The sequence below is a fragment of the Gigantopelta aegis genome, chromosome 8 (assembly GCF_016097555.1).
Source record: "Gigantopelta aegis isolate Gae_Host chromosome 8, Gae_host_genome, whole genome shotgun sequence".
Classification (NCBI taxonomy): domain Eukaryota; kingdom Metazoa; phylum Mollusca; class Gastropoda; order Neomphalida; family Peltospiridae; genus Gigantopelta; species Gigantopelta aegis.
Genome location: NC_054706.1, coordinates 19,612,722 through 19,633,743, shown reverse-complemented (window position 1 = coordinate 19,633,743; position 21,022 = coordinate 19,612,722). Strand labels below are relative to the sequence as shown.

Genomic DNA, 21,022 nt, shown 5'->3' with positions numbered 1-21,022 from the left:
TATTTTAAAGTGTTGGATTTTATTTATGGAAACGAAAACACACACACACACACACAAACTCCCTCCCCCCCCCCCCCCCAACTTAGGAAAGAAGAATGGGGAATGAAAGTAACAAGAACAGCTCCTTCACACCATCAAGTTGATAAGTACATGTTTAGTATTCCAAGTTGAACAGCAAATTTGGCTATCAAAACAATCAAACATATTAAATATTCACACCAAGAGAATAAACAGACCTTAAATTAACAAGTTTCATGATCTGAGGTTTTCGAAATATTAAAATACTTAACATAATTATGTTTTTTTTAAGGGATTGTCTATCCATTTTTTATTTTATTGTATTAACTTTATTTTATGTTATTAACTTTATTTTATTTTATTTTATTATATTATCTTTAATTTTTATTATTTTTATTTTTTATATATTACCGACATGCACTGTTACAATACAGTGGCGTTGCATCTGAACACTTCATCTGATGCATGAACAGCATGTGATGCATGTGTACACAGAATATCACGTGTATGTGCTTATCGTGGAACTCACAATCACCAATGCAAGTGAGGTAATCACATGCGTGAAAATGGTCCCAAGACAATACCTTAATGAAGAGACGAAATGGCGAATTGTCGGTACGATAGAGGGAGGTACGTCAATATGTCAAGTTGCCCGAATGTTTGGTAAATCAAAAATTGTAATTTCTAGAGTGTGGGATAAGTACCGTCAAACTGGCGGGGTTGCAACGAGACCTGGGCGTGGCAGGCCTAAAAAGATGACACCTCGACAAAATCGTACCATAACATTAATTGCTCTACACAATAGATTCAAATCAGCTGCTGCTTTCAACAGTGAATTCCGTACAATAACAGGAAGGCGAATTTCAACATCGACCGTCAAGAACAGACTCTACAAAGCCCGCCTGAAAGCGAGGCGTTCTCTGAAGGGTGTGAGCCTAACAGCTCACCATAGGCGGCAACGATTACGGTGGGCTAGGCAACACCAGGGACGGACTGTGCGACAATGGCGTTACACCATATTTACAGACGAATTGAGGTTCTGCCTCAGATTCACAGATGGCAGAAAACGTTATTGGCGACGTAGCGGTGAAGATATGCCCAGGCTACAATTCTAGACCATGATCGGTATGGGGGTGGTAGTGTCATGGTGTGTGGAGGGATCACACATGACAGGCGAACAGATTTGATTATTGTTAATGGAAATTTGACTGGCCAGAGATATCTGGACCAAATTTTGCGTCCTGTCGTTGTTCCAGTGGCGAGAAATATTGGCAGAAATTTTGAATTTCAAGACAATGCCAGACCACATCGCGCTTGGATAGTCACCGATTACCTACGAGAACAAGGCATACCGACAATCGACTGGCCCGCTAAGTCCCCCGATATGTCCCATATAGAGCACATGTGGAACATTCTCGGGCGGAGAGTGTACGCCAGGGACCCAGCACCCGCCAACGTGGCCCAGCTTGCGGTAGCCCTTCAGAATGAATGGCGGGCAATACCCAGAGCAACCATACGTACATTAATCAACAGTATACCATCAAGGTGTCGAGCATGCATCGCCCAAAATGGTGGACACACCAGATATTGATATACACGCCCCAAATTGGTTTTCCAGATGTTAATTGAAATAAAACATTCACTATCATTTCACCCGTTCCCTTATTTTGTGTCAGTAGTATATTGTCTTTAATTTATTTTTACTTTAAAGTTATTTTATTAACTTCAATTCATTTTTAATTTGATGGGGTTTTTTTGTATTTATTATGGAACGAGAAATGACTTCACCGATCCTTTTCCACATACAAGACTGCATGTTCCGAGTTTTATTTCCCTCCAATAAGGGCAGATAACAATAACCATGTGTTTTAAAAAAACCATACAGACTTTTTTCCTTTAATTCAAAGTGAAGATCGTTTCAAACCAAGTATTTCTTGGTCTCCATAAGCTCGAAATAGATCACAATACACGATTAGGGTGGAAAAACGGTATCAAACGATCATGCATGAGTGTATTATTCCATTTCTTACATACCGTGTTTTGGTGGGTTTTTTTTATTAATTGATGTATATATATTAATGTATTTAAAATTAGTTTTGAAATATAAAGACATAGTCTAATATATTTGATATTGGCCAAATGTTTGTGGAATTGACTAAGTATTTTAGTAGGAAGGTCAAAAAAGGTCAAAGTAAGTATGTAACTGATATGTGTAGCCAAAATGTTTTATATTGTCAGGAATATGGAGTGTTGCAGTCCAGGTAATGCAGTGCCACAATTATATGTATTAGCAGTATTGAAAGGTGTGCTTTTAGTGAACATGGACAGTGGGATGGATATCTCACTCGGCTAAAAGTTCACATTAACATGGTTAATGAAATATATTGTTATTTTCATTAATGTCCTGGAATGTGGCTACAGGTGATGCCAAAGATGTTATGGTTCAGGACAGCAACTAAGGGTCGTGGCAAAGTTCTTATGCATGGTTAGTCAACCTTATGGGCAACCAGTGTAAATGCAACCAGGCTGGAAATCAGCGGTTAGCTGACATGGGCAACTGATGGAATGGTGACCTGGACTGGAAACCAGTGGTCAACCGACTGAGAGGAGACGAATAGTGGACAGTGAAACATCTGAATAGCTACACTGAGACAGTGAAGGGAGAAAAGAACATATTAAACATGGGTGAAGACAGAGTAGTAGCAGTGATAATGGTGGATTAGTGTCTGGCCTGTTTGTTATAAACTCAAATCACTTTGTTTTGAACAGTGCCCTGACATGGACTTTTATGATTAGTTTGGGGTTTTTATTCTTAAATGTGACATTCTTTGCCCAAAGTGTTTACATTGAACTTTTGTTAAAATTGGGGGTTGTTTGGGTTTTTTTTTAAAGGTTTTACTTATTGAATGACTGAATGAATTACATGGAATTGGCATTTGTGCAGAAATGGACATTCGCAGATGACTGGTGTGTGCGTGTGTGTGTGCATATGTAGTTGCTTGTATTAGGTACCGGCAGGCCACTGCAATTAGCGTGGGAATTACATAAAGCATGGCCAAATACCTAAAAATAGGTCAACTTTAACCCAGATTATCTCATTTTTAAAAACAAGTAATAAGTTTATTTTTAACTTCACATAAAATGTCTTTGAATACCCTGTCTATACATGCATTATACATGATGATTTCGTTTTGGGAAAGTATTGTAAAATAGCAATATAAAACATGCATAATGGCCATTTAGCGGTTTTTCCGGCCATTGTTTTAATCTGTCCAAGTGAAACAGCCAGAGGTAATTGGCGTTTTAACCAAACCGCTATGTGATGTATACACTGAACTAGGTCATGTCATTGCCATATTAAGGAGAAGATGACAAGCTTTCGATACGTACCTAATTTGCTTTGATTTTTAAAAATATTTATTTATTTATTTACATTTTAAAAAAACCCTCGTGATTTGGATCAATAAATTCGATATAAGCATACAAAATAATACATATAAACTAGGTATCAAATTAAAGCTGGAAATGTCTACTTTCGTTTGGTATACGAAACTATGCATGTAAAGCTATCCTCACTTTGAGCTTTGCAAAAGAAAAGGGGAACCCCATTTGTGAAAAAATGGCAGCGCCCGTGGAAGACATGGATGGCGACGAAAAAACTATTCCATCGAGATTTCAGTCTATGCTACGTAAGTATTTAAAATTATTGATGCAATCGTTCACGGAATTGTTTGTTAACATGTTGCAATATACGTGTCGTTATTAATTATTTTTTAAATGATAATATTGATGATTGAATTGGAACAGGTGTATAAATATGTAAATACATTTGCTATCGTCAATGTGGCCCATCGATTTATTTTTTTCGCGGCACGAGTAATGAGCTATTCATTCAACTGTGTTAAATTGCTAACGTGAAATGGTCATTAGAACATAATGTGCATAAAACTAGTACATAAAATTGTGTTTTATTAGTTTTACTGCTAATTAAATTGTTGAAGCGGCATGGACCTACGAGTTCGCTACATTGGTCATGTGACCTTAATACAAGCTTTTGATTGGTTGAAACAAAATCTGGTATTAATCGCTATTAAAAAACACTTCTATTAATTATAATTTATAGCTTATATTAAAATCGTTCATTATATTATTAATACTGTTTTTTGCATTGTTTTATATTTACTTACAAATTACACTGCAGTTGTTTTTCTTTTGTTAAAGGGGCAGCACATTAATATAATTATAATATATTATAAAACCAATACCTTTTTGTTTAAAATATAAAGATTGTGGCAAGAATTACATAGCCAGCCACACACACACACACACACACACACACATATATAATTTTTTTGTTTTGTTATTTCTATTTTTCTTTCTTTCTTTTATTTTTGTTACTTTTTTTCCAAAGAAAATTTATAATATATTTAAAACTCCATGTTTAGGTTATAGTTTTTAGGTTATATAGTCATTTGTTAGCAACAGGATTTTATTGTTTAATAGTCTACATAATGTTTGTTTTGTTTTTTTAATGTTAATTATGATAGAACAAATTACACAAAAAACATTTTATCCATTATTCAGGTATGCAAACCATAATTGCAAGCAGATTTTGGTTTTCCAGTCAAGGAATTTGGGTCGGTGTATTCTACAGTCTATTCGACAAAGTGGACCTGATTATTTCATTGGCCAAGTGATTGACCTGTCATTCACAGAGTCTGGAAGAGTCCCCCTTTTTGGAAAAATGTGGACTAAAAAAAGAAAATCTTTTCCGATTTCCAGCATCTGCTGACATTGACACAGTCTCAGCAGACTATGTTTTCAGTTCTGGTTTTGATGTGATGACAAAAAATGGACGAACCTGGAGTATTACCAGTTTTGAGAAAGTTGAAAAACTGTTTCAACAATATGTTGAGCTTTACTGTTAAGAGCAGGACTGAATGATGAAATGCTTAATTTATTTCTAATTTTAAACAATGCTGTGCTATTAAGTTGTATGCTTCATCATTTAAGACTAATGGTCTGATGACCAAACAATTAACAAAATCATTCTAGATACGTGAAAAGACCACTTATTTTTAATATTTAATATTCCTGTTCCTGGTAAATCTGTTTCATAGTGACTTTTAGTAACAAGCATCAAGTGACTGTTGAATATAACATATGTAAGACAGGACAGTGCAACATGCATTGATAGTTTTATTTCTGCATGAGAAATGGGTTTTTTGCTAATAGTTCATCACTAATGGCTTCATCTCTACAGTTGAGTTATCGCTTTGACAACGGATACACAGCTCAAAGTTCAAGGAGTGTACTATATATGTGTAACAATCTTGGAGCAATGAGTTTAACACCCAAGAGAGTGTTATGTTGGCACTTTCACTACGCAAAATCTTAGGAAAATATCTTCAATAGTTTTAGAGTGAGATCCATTTGAAAATTGCCGAAATATGACATTTTGGTGGTAAAATTTCCCGTATTATATTTTTAACATTTTGTCAATATACCAGATAATATAGTTAAACCAATGAGTTTAACACACATAATAGCATTTTGTAAGTACTTTCACCATGCAAAATTTCAGGAAGATATCTTCAATAGTTTTAGAGTGAGATCCATTTGAAAATTGCTTATTTTGGTGGGGAATATTTCCGCGGTTCATTTTTAACATTTTGTTATGTTTAAGAGCTTGTAACTTCATAAATTACATTCCCAAGAACTTGAAAAAAAAATAGCCTTGTACTATAGAACCAGTTGTATCTATATTATGATTCTTTGGATGTGTAATTCTATTACTTTATGATTTATGATTATGCAAAAATGACCCCGAGGCCAATTATTGTTGATTTTTGGCACATATTTTCCTGTTTTCATACAAATAATAAACTATGAAAATAGTAATCAAATTAAGACATTCTTACAAAATTAAATGGAGATTATAACATATATCTTAAAATTAAGTCAACTTTTTATGTCATTCCATATCATTTTGCGATATTTATTCCAAAAAGGGCACGCCTATAATGTAAAACTGTTCTCGACGCTTGCGAAATGACTAAAATGGACATATTTCAAAAACTAATAAAGATATTGTAAAAACTCTTTCTGTTCTGTGTTTGTATTCTTCCATACTATAAGAATCATGAATTTTAATTTTGTATGCTGGTACCTACTTGTATATATTGTGTATTGTTTATGAATAAATGTTAAATTATTTAGCTGTCATTTGTGGTTACTCTAGTTTGTGACATATCTGATTTATGAATATAATTATTATGTTGGACCCATATTCGCCATATTCACAATACATAACATGTTTGATGATTAGTGAATTTGTTGCAGCTCTAGTATATACAAAACTATAATGTGTGTAAAGTTTAAACAATTATAAATATACTAGATAAAGGTGAAAATTCACATATTGATGTGTTTGTAACTAATACAAAGCAAATTTCCTGGAAAGTGCTATACAAAATATGTGGTTTGCTAATTTTGTATTAGGAAAATTGCTATACAATGTTTATAACTTACTTCGTGCCCTGTTCAGTTAATGTATCCACTGAATTTGCAAGCAAACTGCTTATATATGATGTTTGATATTATGATGATGTATCATTAATTATGTTGTATAAAAGTTGAAGTGGTTTTTAAAAGAATGAGGTACAAAATATTACTTGTATTTTGTAATTGAGAATGGCCACAATTAATTTATGGCAAAATGGATTTTAGAAAAAATTGTGTATAATGTGTATGGCAGGCAAGATTTCTAGAATATGGTGGCTACATATGTATATATAGTAAGTGGTAGGGTTTTGGGGGGTTTTGGGGGTGGGTGGGTGGGTTTGTGATGATGTTTTGTGTTTTTACAGTCAGGCCACCAAAACATCAATGTCAATAAATAAAACAAACAAACAAAAATATAGTACTGTTAACCTAAAATTAATGTGTCCCTAAATTAATAAGAGTGACGGTTGGCAGGCTAAAATGTGCATGAAATTAATGTGAGTGGCCTCCCTTTGAAATATTACTTTCCTAGCAAAATACTTCTGTCCTTTTTGGTTAAATCCGAGTTACAGTTGTCATCAATGAAATGGTTAGTTTTGTTTAATGACACCATAGAGCACATTGATTTATTAATCATCGGCTACTGATGCAGCATCCCACAGACAGGATAGTACATACATGTACATAACATATGCCATTTGATATACCAGTCATGGGGCACTGGCTGGTCGTCTTCATTGAAGGAAGGAAGGAAATGTTTTATTTAACAACGTACTCAACACATTTTATTTACGGTTATATGGCATCAGACATATGGTTACGAACCACACAGATATTGAGAGAGGAAACCTGCTGTCGCCACTTTATGGGCTACTCTTTTCGATTAGCAGTAAGGGGTATTTTATATGCACCATCCCCCAGACAGGGTAATACATACCACGGCCTTTGATATACCATTCGTGGTGCACTGGCTGGAATGAGGTCTTCAATGAGATCAACTTACTAACATGTCTGTTTATACATCAAGTAATCTGTTTAGTCCCAAGTGGTTTTGGTGAGATCAACTCTAAGCATTAAATTTACGTAATGTGTATAGTTACCTAAATCTGGTTAAACATTAGTACATATGTATCATTACAACAGTACTTTCCTAAGAATGTAGACATATTTCAAAGTCATAATGAAACAACAATTCACCCAGTGGTATGCTGACCTAAGTTGCAGTGAACCTGAACAGTGAAAACAAAGAAACAGTCGACCTCAGGTTTAGTACGTGTGTTAAAACCAATTAATTAATGTGTGATAGATCATGTCAGCTTGTGACAGGGTCGCCAAAGACCCTGCAAACATCACACGTGTCTTGCATCTTACTGGACTATTGGACAATTAGTGTGTCTCGCCTACGATGAATTGTACCGGGCATAAAATTTGAATGTTTCAAACAACCCAATATGTTGTTCGTATGGTTTTAGCATTTACACAAACAATTTTCTTCAGTAGTTCAGAAAGAAAGAAGTGTTTTATTTAACGACGCACTCAACACATTTTATTTACGGTTATATGGCGTCAGACATATGGTTAAGGACCACACAGATTTTGAGAGGAAACCCGCTGTCGCCACTACATGGGCTACTCTTCCGATTAGCAGCAAGGGATCTTTTATTTGCGCTTCCCACAGGCAGGATAGCACAAACCATGGCCTTTGTTGAACCAGTTATGGATCACTGGTCGTGCAAGTGGTTTACACCTACCCATTGAGCCTTGCGGAGCACTCACTCAGGGTTTGGAGTCGGTATCTGGATTAAAAATCCCATGCCTCGACTGGGATCCGAACCCAGTACCTACCAGCCTGTAGACCGATGGCCTGCCACGACGCCGCCGAGGCCGGTTCAGTAGTTCAGATACAAATGAAAATTAATGGGCAACAATATTCAAACGAGAATCTAAGATGAGCGATTTTCGTAGGTTTTCATAAATACGAAAATATACTTTTTGTGTGCTAGGCCTAACTTAAAAGCCATCAGATGAAAATAAAAATTAGGTTTGTTTGTCCTAACGCAACCGACCCATGAAAATCAACCAGTGTCAAAATCTTTTTTGACCTCTTTTGGGGAAGAATTTTTTATTTTATTTTTTTAACCAATTTCGATGTAGGCTTAACCCTTACAGCGATGAATCCCGCTGTACCGGGATCCGCAATCGTTTTTACTGACGACGAATCCCGCTGTACCGGGATTTGGAACCTACTTTGAATTTCCCTCCATTTTGGTAATACGATTACCCACAATCACTTCCGTTTTATACCACTTCCTTTCGTAACAAGCATGGCTGTGTAGAGAGAGAATTTTTTTAGCGAATTATTTTCATCGAACGATAAATTTTTTCAATGATGTCTGATTCCGAGAATAGTGGATCAGAAAGTGATTCATCTGATGAAGAAAATAATGACGATTTTATGTTATTTCGAGACGAACAAGAGATCGGACGACAACGGATTTTGGCCATGTTTGAAGATGACGACGATGAGATTAATTTTGATGGTTTTTTACCGAACTTTGGCAAGGATCCTGCTTTCAGTTTTTCTAATGAACAATCGGACGACATTTCTTCAGCTGTTTATTCTGGACGACCAGGTCCAATGCGGATTTTTGACGGAAGTTGCTCAGCACTTGAGTACTTTCAGTTGTTTTTTATAGATGAATTGTTTGAAAACATTTGTTATTGGACCGACAAAAACGCGTGTTACAAAATTGCCACCGATCCCAGTAACAACAAAGCAGAATGGATTCGGCCGTCTTTGTTGGAAATAAAAAGTTATTTTGGAATTAGACTAGCCATGCTGATGTGTGTTGACTGCCCCAGAATTGAAAGATACTTTTGTGAAAAACCAGACAAGTGGATATTTCATACCCCAGGATTTGCAAAAGTGATCACGTACCGCAGGTATATTCAACTGAGTAGATATTTACATTTTTGTGATGAAACTGATGCTGACAAAAATGACAGACTTTATAAAGTGAGACCTTTCCTTTCTTACAGCCAAACTAAGTTTGAGGAAGAGTATTATCCATCTAAGAACATTTCCATTGATGAATGCATGATCCCTTTCAAGGGCAGATTGGGATTGAAGCAGTACATAAAATCAAAACCAACGAAATGGGGAATAAAGGCATTTCTCTTGTGTGATTCTGCGACAGCGTACTGCTACAGATTTGAAATCTATGTTGCTAAGAACAGTGTGTTTGAAGGGGAAAATATTGGGCTAACAACAGCTGTTGTTCTGAATTTAACTAAAGGAATTGAAAACATGGGACACATTTTGTACACGGACAATTTTTATACCAGCCCTATCCTTGCGTATAATTTGAAAAGTCGTGGCATTGGAATTGTTGGAACTGTTCGTAAAAAAGGAAAGGTTACCCCAAGCAGCTTGCTGACATCAAAGATCGAGATCTACGTAGGGGCGAGTGCAAGTGGATGATGTCTGATGGTATGTTGGCGTTGGTGTGGAAGGATAATCGGTTGGTCCACCTGCTTTCAACAGTTCACCAGCCGGATATAGATGTTGTTTCGCGTCGAAACAAACAGGGAGTTTTGGAGGATGTGCGATGTCCACAACTGATAAAGGACTACAACAGTAACATGGGTGGTGTTGACAGGAATGATCAGATGTGTCACTACAGCAAATCTGCCAAGCAGTACAGATGGTACATGCGTCTTGTACTAAAGGGACTGTTGTGGTGTATTTTCAATGCATACGTTATTGAGGGCCACGTGATCGATCACAAACCTGGCAGGGGACGAGCACGTGATTTTCAACAGTTCATCGATGAACTTGTTCATTCTTTGGTTGGTGACAACAGAGCTATCCAGAAAAAAAGGAAACGACCAAGTGTAGATGTTGAGATTCCTGATCGTCTTCTGGATGTTGGGTCTCATTTTCCGACAACCGAGGATGTGGACAGTACAAACCACACCTGTGTTGTGTGTACAAAGAAACACCATGTTTATTCCAATTCAAATGGAGGAGTATCAAGAAAAGACAATCCTTGTAAATTGACCAAGACAATTTTTAAATGCAGTGGTTGTGCCACTTACTTGTGTGTAAAAAAGGTTCGACATGTTTCCGAGATTTCCATACCAAAGTGGAATACTGGAGATAGTCAATTCACTTACCTGTGCAGTTCACCTTTTTATATTTACATTTATTGTTTACCTGTTTACCTTTGTGTTTCTTTGACTGAGGAATTCTTATTGTACTTATTATACTTCATGTGTGTGTATGTGTGCAACACACAATTCTGTGACATTTGGATTGTGTATTCGATAATATGACATTGGACAAAACTGTGTGGATTTCAATTGTATACAGGTATTATTAATTTTTTAAGGTTTACACTGAATAATAACAATATCAAATATATTTATACATGTATTCTTCACTTGTATTAAAAATGTGACTTTAATTTAGTTGAAAACAAACAGCTTTTGTGTTATTTCTTATTTTCACCTGTAATTGCAATTTATTTGACAGGTAATAACAATTTTTTTTTTTTTAAATATCACAAACAGTCTTGTCCTTTTATCTCACTAAATCCAAAAGTTTGTGCTTCTAACTATAAAACTTAATCTAAGACAGCTAATTTAGTAAAGACAATGGAAATTTGCTAATTAGGTCAAGGAAGCCATCGTCAAGGGTCAGCTTGTTAGCAGGGAGCAATCGGTGAAAGGGTTAAACAAGTATAATATTAATCTGTAGATGATATCTGTCAAACATTTTTAAACCTCAATATAATTTAACAAACATTTATTAACATCAGTTTGGATTCATTGGAAATTCTGTAAAATGCTATTCATAGTACGGAAAACACAATTTTCCCGCGACGGTGGCAAGAGATCTCGCATACGGCGGTGCATGTTTGTAATACATGGTACATGCTCTTGTAACATGCAAAATGGGTTTTAAACTATATTGACATGCTTTGACAGTCACAAAGTTAATATATAGTGGTCATTTTGTCCGACACTAGGTACAGTCACTTGAATGCCATTAACAGACCCGATTCAGTCCAAAAGAAGCTATACATGTGTCGAACTTCACGGAGAATCCATAAACGGCCGACTTATTCTGATTGGCTTGGAAGAGTAGTGAGAGAGATTTTCATGACAGACGTCTATAATTTTTTTAACATATTTAGGAATCTAACAGTAGCTAGGGATATTTTATTTGCACCATCCCACAAACAGGATAGCACATACCACAGCCTTTGATATACCAGTCGTGGTGCACTGGCTGGAACAAGAAATAGCCCAATGGGCCCACTGACAGGAATCAATCCCAAACCGACCACGCATCAAGCGAGCGCTTTACCACTGGGCTATGTCCCGCCCCAAATATGGTAAAATGTCATACTGCTTGTAATTATATTTAATCATCAAATAACAGCTTTGATAAAGAAAGTATCTTTCTCCTACTAAACAAACACTGGTTTCTGTATGCATCAATGCCATACCAAAGATATCCAATTGTCCAAGCCTATTGCACATACATCTGGTTTATAGCAGGTCTAAAATCCTAATTATTTTGTCCCTTCAATAGTCTGAGACTCTGCCTTGTCTGTGTCCATGCACTGTGTTTTTTTCACGAAAATCTTGATGTTTGCAAATAGTCCAAAAAACAACAGTGTCTTGATCCATTCATACGGCCCTAGTACACTAACATCCATACAGTTTATGTTTTGTAAAGTAAGATATGTTAGTACTGAGCCTTCAGTATCCTGTATATATCTAACAAAGAAAAAATACATACCACATCTGTGCAAGTTGCACCATTTGATTCACTTTTGTCAGTTTGTAACACTGGATTCGACTTTGTGCCTATATCTGGATTCTTCTGAACTGATGAGGTGGATGTTCTGGATTCTTCTGTTTTCTTTGAACCCGGCACCTTAAATGATGACATAAAAAACTAATCAAAAGAAAAACACTTTTAAATAACAAGAGATGACCCAACTACCACCCCCACGGACTGCACAACACCCATTTTCCTTTGTGGGGGCTCAAAGTAGGTTCACACCAAATTTAGTTGTAAATGGTCTCAGACTACATTCTATGTGGTCTAGATAAATAATCTGAAGAGTAATTCTCTATAGCTCAAAATGCATACAGAACCCCTCAGCAACAGGACTATGTAATTGTATCCGAAAACTAAATATTGTCTACTCAGTAAGAAAAATTAATATAAAACATATGACAGCTAAAGTCAGAAGCAAACAAAAAACTGTTAAAGGTGCAGACCCTAGTTTCAGCCCATGGACACTGATTTTAGTTAGTCTACAAACATGCAACATGCATTTACATAAGGTTATAACAGAAAGAAGTTAAAGTATGTGATGTTTAAACAGGAAAAAGCCCCCCCTCCCCCCCCCCCCCCCCCCCCCCCCAATTCCCAACCATGAAGTTGCTCCATGCCACTTCAAGCGCGGTAGAATTTCAGACAATACAATTTTTCATTTTTGAAGGATTTTTGTAACTCATTCAAGTCTTTAATATAATCTTTCCTAAATCCTTCCCACTGCAACTAACTTGGTCATTTGAACCCAGGTGACTTATATTGATCTCAGGACTGCAACACCTTATATCTGCCTCACAATGGTAGTGCAATAAAAATAGGAAAAAAACTCCAACAAAGGTATGTTCAGCTAGTGTAAGGCCTTCCGTGTCCCCATGCTGCTGGCCACTCCTCACAAGCCCATTCCTGTCAAAGTAAATGCCAAAAACTAGACTCCCTGCACTATATCCATAAGCAATTTTAAACAGTAATTATCATCTGTCCAAAATCTGTTCAACATTACTGAAACACCAGTATGCTCCTGTAAGAAACCAGACCAAACTGCAAGGTCATTTTTAGTATCTTTGAGCCGGATCATGTGATGAGGTTTCTTTGCATGATGAACTGATTAACCTTCAAGTATATTTCCTAGCCATTAGCATAACTCCATTGCTGAAAGTAAGTTAATTGCTCAATTAAAGAGGACCTTGATATTTTATGCAGATGGCATGCAGATTTTTGCATTTCTGCCCCCACTTGCAGTCTTTGGTATTAAAATTCCAGCAAGCTCTAACAGCAGGTTGTTTTTGCCCAATCTGAACAGGAATGCTGAAGCTGCTTGCCACTACTAATTATGTGCTGGACCCACAACTGCACATTTAACTCCACCCAAGAGTTGCTTGGATATATATACAAGCGATGAGCAAGAAAAGAGCAGTAACTCTCATCAAATTTATTAATTTTGATTTAAAAATTACCGTTTGAGTGTACCTTTATGATAATGCAACATCATTAATCAGTTTCACACATTTTTATCTTTCCAGCAAACAGTAACTGAGTTTCTAATTAAAACATTAAAAATAGACTAATTGACGAAGATTTACAAACATTTGGCAATAGGTAGTTAAGACATATTAACAGGGGAAGTGGACTAAATTTGGCTATGCATGGTCCAGCGGGTGGCACGCTGATATTGGACCATGGGTGGCAGTCTGTCTTCACCCTAGTGGAAACGACTACTTGAAGAGAAAGAAAGGTTCCTCCTACCATCTTATGTGAAGATAAGGCCACAACCTTCGCAGCAGACAACAACTTCCCGGTAGCTAACACTGCTGGGTACTTCTTGACCACAGAGCCCAGAATTTGATCAACGCATCAATAGACTCGTGCGCTAATGGCAAGCACAAATCTTGCTTCTGAGCTTCTGTTGCCAAATGTCTGTTTCCAACTTGGGGGGGGGGAGGGGGGGTGGATTTTTGTTCCCAAGAAGACTCCTTCCTCAAAAAGATTGCACCATGTGCCGACCCAATATAACACAACTCTGAATTAAGCGGGTGGGTTAATTGTAGCCCACCTGGCTGGCACTTTATGTGTGCGATGGTGGGAGTGGGCATTTCTTTCTTCAACCACCTCTCACATCACAATTTTGTTGACAAGTTTTTTACACAGACATAATATTTTAATATTTAGCATAGTCCTGTCATTCAGATTTAAAGAAAATGCTAATATATATTTTTGTTGTTGTTGAGAAATGCCATGGGCCAAAGGTTAGGTTAACATATGAAAAGAAAAAAGTGTTTACAGGGTTAGTAATATTTTCAGTCTTGAGTTCCTTGCTTCTCTCTTTTGCTCCAGATGGTCCTCCAGGTACCTCTGTTTGTGTGGATCTACAATATAGAAAAATGTTGTTGATGCATGTTATACACTTGATATATCAGGGGGTGGGACATAGCCCAGTGGTAAAGCACTTGCTTGATGCGCGGTTGGTCTAGGATCAATCCCCGTCGGTGGCCCATTGGGCTATTTCATGTTCCATCCAGTGCACCACAACTGGTATACCAAAGGCCATAGTACATGTCTGTGCTATCTGGGCTGTCTGTCCAGGACAGTGGGATAGTTGTTAGTTGGTTAGTGGTCAGTGAGAGGAAAGAAGGTGTAGTGGCCTTACAACTGAGCCCTCAAGAACTCGCTCTGGGTTGGAGCTGGTACCGGGCTGCGAACCCTGTACCTACCAGCCTGTAATCCAACAGTGTAAGGAAATTTTAATCAAATTACAAATTTAACATAATGGCATCATGCCACCAAAAATATATTTATAAATTTTGGCCAATACATAAATAATATACCTTCACTTTTGTTATTTTTGGTGTATAGGACAAGTCAGCAGAATATCACAATATATGATATAAAGTTAAAATTTGTTTTGTTCAACAACACCACTAGTAGCTAGAGTTTAAGCTCAACTCAAAACATTATTAGCAATATGGCTAATTTGGTCAGAAATGTTTTAGCCAAATTCAGTTTCTGTTTGTCAAATAAAACAAAATTAATGTTCATCACCCCTCTTCCCCACCCCCTCCAAAAAAGAAGACAATTCTTTCTATAACAGGGCTCGAACACAAGAATTTATCACCCACAGCAATTAAAAAACCCAAATTGCCATCGGTGAAAGGGCCCACCGACGGCAATTTTGAGTATGCCAACGGCAATTATTTTAAACTGACTTTTTGCAGCAAATAAACTTGACTGAAAGGTTATTTTTCTGTATGTACATGTAGTCAAATTTCTTCAATGTATGTCAATAAACTTCAATAAACAAGAATTTATTATAAATGGAATCATGGACTACTAGCATAAGCTAACATTTAACGGAACCTGGTGTTTCTGAGACGAACGTGCTCAAGTTTTTGGTGAATATGACATTGAAATTGTTCTATGGATGACATTAAATTGTATACAGTGTTCTCACTGGGTGAAAATTAAAGGAGGATGGTCATGCAGCTCCCAACCCCACCATTTTAAAAAACAAAAACAAAACAAACTGAAAAGTAAAAAAAAACGAAAAAAGGAACGTTTCGTTTCCGTATATCGTTGTGTGTTGGTTGACCTATCCCTTATTTTGCCCCTCGATATCTGGTACTGAAAAGTTTGTACGATGTACAAGCTGTCTTATCTTTTGTGCACTGTTAGTTAAAACATAGTTCTGTTGAAACGGAGTGTTGGTCTGACATCCACAGGTATTCGTTTTGCTAAACCTATCAAAGTTTTTCTGTTCTTTCCCCCCCCCCCCCCCCCCAAAAATCTTCATCGAGTAAATCGATTGCATTGATATTGTCAGCTGATAAAAAGTAGTTTTGTTTTTGTAAAGGCAGTGTAGCCTATATATTATTTGGCACCCAAGATAAATGCTTTTAATAATGAACACTACCACTTCTGTGGTGATTCCCCCCCCCCCCCCCCCAAACAAAATTAAACGTTTGTAATATGTTATAAGGAATTGCTGAATAAACAAATGACTGAGTAAGTAAAAATCACAAAAAACAAAATGGTAATGGACATGGTTTCTTACTGTGAGTGAGTAAAAGTTTTACACGTGCGTATATACCACGAAGGTTTCACGCACGCCTGTCACGGGCTTAATCTCTGACTTTCGCCAGTGACTAAGTCCGGGCCAGGAGGGGGGAGGGGTACGTTTGAGGTGGGCGGAATTTGGAATAAAAAATTTAGTGGTCGGTCAAAGACCTAAGTCCTAAAATCCTAACGACATTCTACACTTCTACACATGTCCGGACTAAGAATTTAAAACCAAAAGTTTTTGACTGCTCGGCCTAAAAGGTTTTAAGGTGATTTGAGCAATTGATCGGGCACCAAAGTAAAGTGCGTTGGATTATTTATAAAAAAAATAAACATAAGAATTTTGAGCCGCGGCCGAAAATTTTTAAAGTCCAACTAAGCCCAAAAAAGAAAAAGGAGGTTGGCGTCTACTTTGGCGAGATTCCCGGAGTAGAGGCAGGAGATGTTGGCGTCGTAGCAAAGTACGCACTACGGCACCGTAGTCGGGGCCGCAGACCGCCCGGATCATCTTGTGGATGTTCTTGTTGTCCAACTTGGCCGGAAGTATGACTTGGCGGTAGGTCTTGTCCCTCTGGTGCGTCACGACTACAGTGTCATGAGTTCCAAACATCTTGTTGTGGAGTTCGTATTTGCTGCCGTCCTCCAGGGATCTCCAGTCTGTGTTGAGGTGGCTGCCTCGTAGCTGCGCCGGGTCAGTCGTGTCCCCCTGTATGTACTGGTGAAGTTGTTTATTCAGTCCGTTCACAGCGACGGTCCATTCGGACTCTTCAGGGGGAGCGACTACCGGGGCTGGTCTCTCGGCCTTGGCTGGCCGGTCGGTCGGTGATGTTGCCTTCCTTTTTTCTCCAACGGTGGTCGATCGGGCCGATGGCGAGGCGACTGGCTGTACCGGAGATACCGGCCAGTTCTTCCTGGGCCATGTGACGGTCGGTGATGGAGGGTCGTTGGGCGTCTCACACACCGCAGTGTTGAGCTCGTCCAGTTCGGTGGCCGACGGTTCCCTTGGGGCTGGTCGCATCGTCCCAGGTTGGACTGGGGGCGGCGTCGCAGAAGGGACTGCCACTGGCGGTTGAGCCGCCAGCTTAGATCCCCCCCGTGCCGCTCCTGGCGCAGGTTTCCTCTTCCTCCACTTCCGATTCCTTGTCAGTGAGATCGCGTCCCCGTACACCAAGGTCACGGAAGCCCGTGACCCGGTGTGCATGACGCGATACTCACTCAGCTTTCCAAAACTGGCGAGCAGTCCCCCCAGGTGGGGGGGTAAGTCAAGAGCGCAGCTAACCACGTCTACTCTCATCGCGAGTTGAGTTGAAAAGCCCTTACTGTAAATAGTTCTGTAAAACTATTAATTAAGTAGACTTTTCCATCTAAAACCACAGAACTGACCAATTATGTAGTCCCAAAGAAAAGAAAATTATCACTTGGATATCGTGGGTTGTCGTTTTTGCTCCAACGTAGCATATCAATAGGCCTAATAGTGTACATTTTTCCTTTGGATTATTTAACAGAGAAAAATACTATAACCCCATTTTGTTCCGTTAATGCAACTTGAAATATATTTAGTTAAATAGTTTATTATATTATTACGTCATTTATGCTGTTTTACAAGTCAGGTTGATCAAAGAGAAGCACCTTGTCGAAAATTACTGCTTTTGTTTACACTGTACATACAGGAGATGTTCAGGAGCTGATGTCACTTCGCCCCAAGCTATCCCACCAGACGTCACAAAAATGAAACAAAATGGCTGCCCCCAGTTAGCAGGAATAATCATGTTTTTTTATTAACTCTAAAATTACGCGTTTTTCATTTCCTAAAGAGTCAGTATGCATGTGTTGGTGGTCCGGGTATGCATCTTTCCAACACATAAGACTCTTGTTTGAGTTGAATTTACCTTTAAAGGGCAGTTTCATGGGAAAGGTTGCACTGCTCGTTGATTGGAATAACAAATTTATAACTTTAAAATTGAAAACTCTGTTGTGCTAAAATTTTATAGGTACCTGTGTGAATGGTATAGCAACCTACAAACCAAATTTTATTGAAATAACTTGATTTTTCATCAAGTAGTGAATATTTATATATCAAAATAACACATTTACGAGTCATTTTCAATTTTGCATTATTCTATCACTATTTTAATAATAATGTGATGTCAAATAGATACTTTTATTTTTATTTATTTAAATACCAGATTACTGGTAAACATTTTTTTACCAACCATATCAAAACTGGATGTTGTGTTATAAATTTACAGTATTTTAAAGAACTAACCCTGTTTTCCGGTAAAAAAAAATTGAAGATGTCCTGTCATGAACATTGACCTATAAATAATTCAAATAACATTTTAGAACGACTATTTGTGTATTACTATATTCACAATAGACACCTACAGTTGTGTCAAGAACAAAAATCGATGTAACTTTGTTATTTACTTTGAGATATTTATTGTAACATAGAGCCTAAACATTTCCGTTAAAAAATGTCCCTTCCTAAACATGGGTCAAATAAATATATACTAGCATTTTACAAAACTTTAATCATATAGTACATGCATAGTAGCCTGCAAAAGCCAATTTGTATAATTATTGTGTTTGTGTGAATTGTAGTTCTGTAAATACATAAGATTTTGCATGTTAAACAAAATGTCCCCTCCTAAACATGTATATTTAAACATCTTTTTGCAAAGTGCATTTGTTACATTATCAATATATTTACTTGAATGGATAAAAAATACAATTCTATACCAATTTCATAATATATATGAAATTTGTTTGACTGATTGTTCGTAAAAGGGTTGTGAGATATGATGCATTATTGAGAATTACTGTATGTCTAAAATAAAAAGTAAAACATGCTTATATGTATGATTTAAATTCATTTAAAATAACTATCCATTCACTGATGCAGTGGCAATTTTATGTCACAATGTTCAAGTTCCGGAAAGGACATTTTACAACATATTAAAGTTGAGCAGATTTGATATTGACATGTCTGGGTGTTGCTATGTACATTGACTTGTATGGAAGTCTGAGACATTTGTTGACAATCTGCAGGTGTTAGTGGGGTTTGACTGAGATGTCAGCTTTGTTTATTATTCTGTCACACTTGGAAAGTTGTGCAGTGATAATTTTATATATACAGTCAAACTGTGTTAAACATTCACTATAAGGAGGACATGTATCAAATTGGCCTTTTAACACATGTGGTTGTTTAATACAGGTGGCTGTTTAATGCAGGTCAGTTCATATTACTACGGAATCTGATGTTTTTTAAGAACACTGTTTACTATGACGAGGGTTATTACATTGGAAGAATAACCAATACACAATGCAAGTGTAAAATGCTTGACGGTGATCATATTTGTATGAAATTCCTTCATGAATGTAAAGTGACATCAATATTTAAATGGCCATGGACAAGGTCCTCCCAGACTGTCGGAGTGGAGTGCTTAGAAAGTCGTTTCATCTTTCTTGGGCCTTTAACCATTACATGCAGATTCATATCAAATATTATTTCCTAATACAATTATGAATTAAAATTTAAAAAAAGATTAAGAGCAGTCTCAGTTTATTTAACTGAAATCTATGTTAAAAAAAATGTCCCCTCCTAAATGAAATTGCCATTTTCACACTGCATTGTTTGAAAGCTTATATTACTGCTAATACTAATGCAATCAACACTATTTGTTTTGTTTTATTTAACGACGCCACTAGAGCACATTGATTTTTTATCTTATCATCAGCTATTGGACGTCAAACATAAGGTCATTCTGACACTGTTTTTTAGAGGAAACCTCAATCAGGCTACTCAATCAGTCAAGGAGGTCTGTATATTTTATTTAGTCATGTGATGTGAGTCATGTCATGTGAGATCAGTATTTTTTTTTCCAGTCATGTCACATAAGTACAAAATGGCAGTGGCCAAGCTTTGCAGAAAATATTCAGTTAATTTTCAGAAACTGAAAGTGAAAAAGTGTACAAATGTTACATTGAAAATAAATTATGCAGCCAAAAACATGGTGCCACATACTAGTATTGTGTCATGAATTGACTTTACATGTATGTACACCGAAGTACTGTACCAGCCATTTGTAATTTTATACAGACAGTACTATACGGTCACTCCCGATATTATTCAGCAAAAAGGACCTCAGGTTTTTTGTGTTCTCATGGTGTCGGTGAATAGTGCCATTTAGAAAGGCCTTAAAAATTAACAGAAGATTGGTTCATTTAAAAATCTCAACACAACGAAGATGCAGATTTGCGCACAAGGCATGTTTTCCATCGGATCAGTCTAGAAATGGATGTGTTCATGCATTGCAGTGTTAAAAAAGCAACGCAGGTACAATGTAGGGTAGTTGCTGCATTTTTTAACATTCATATGCGCCCATGCAGCTTTAAGTAAATGACTGGTAGACCTGTGATGGAGCAACCTAAACATATTGGATCATAAAAATGACTGTTCAAATGCTGCTTTTTGTACTGCAGTGGTTAATTATGCAAAATGAAGTGTCCAATTACAAAACTGACCACAAGGATGTCAACACTGAAAATGAATCAGCAACAGTTTTAGTTTGGAAGAATTGCACATCAGAAAATATA

General features: G+C 37.1%; 1 protein-coding gene across 1 annotated transcript in view; it reads right to left on the bottom strand.

Moving 5' to 3' along the window:
• The window catches only part of LOC121379418, a 55,905-nt gene that overhangs the window by 22,015 nt on the left and 12,868 nt on the right, over positions 1-21,022 (bottom strand). Inside the window, exons 4-5 of the mRNA XM_041508029.1 lie at positions 14,655-14,739; positions 12,332-12,469 (exon numbers count right to left, since the gene is read on the bottom strand). Coding sequence (XP_041363963.1) covers positions 12,332-12,469; positions 14,655-14,739 — 223 coding nt within the window. The remainder of the gene's footprint in view (positions 1-12,331; positions 12,470-14,654; positions 14,740-21,022) is intronic.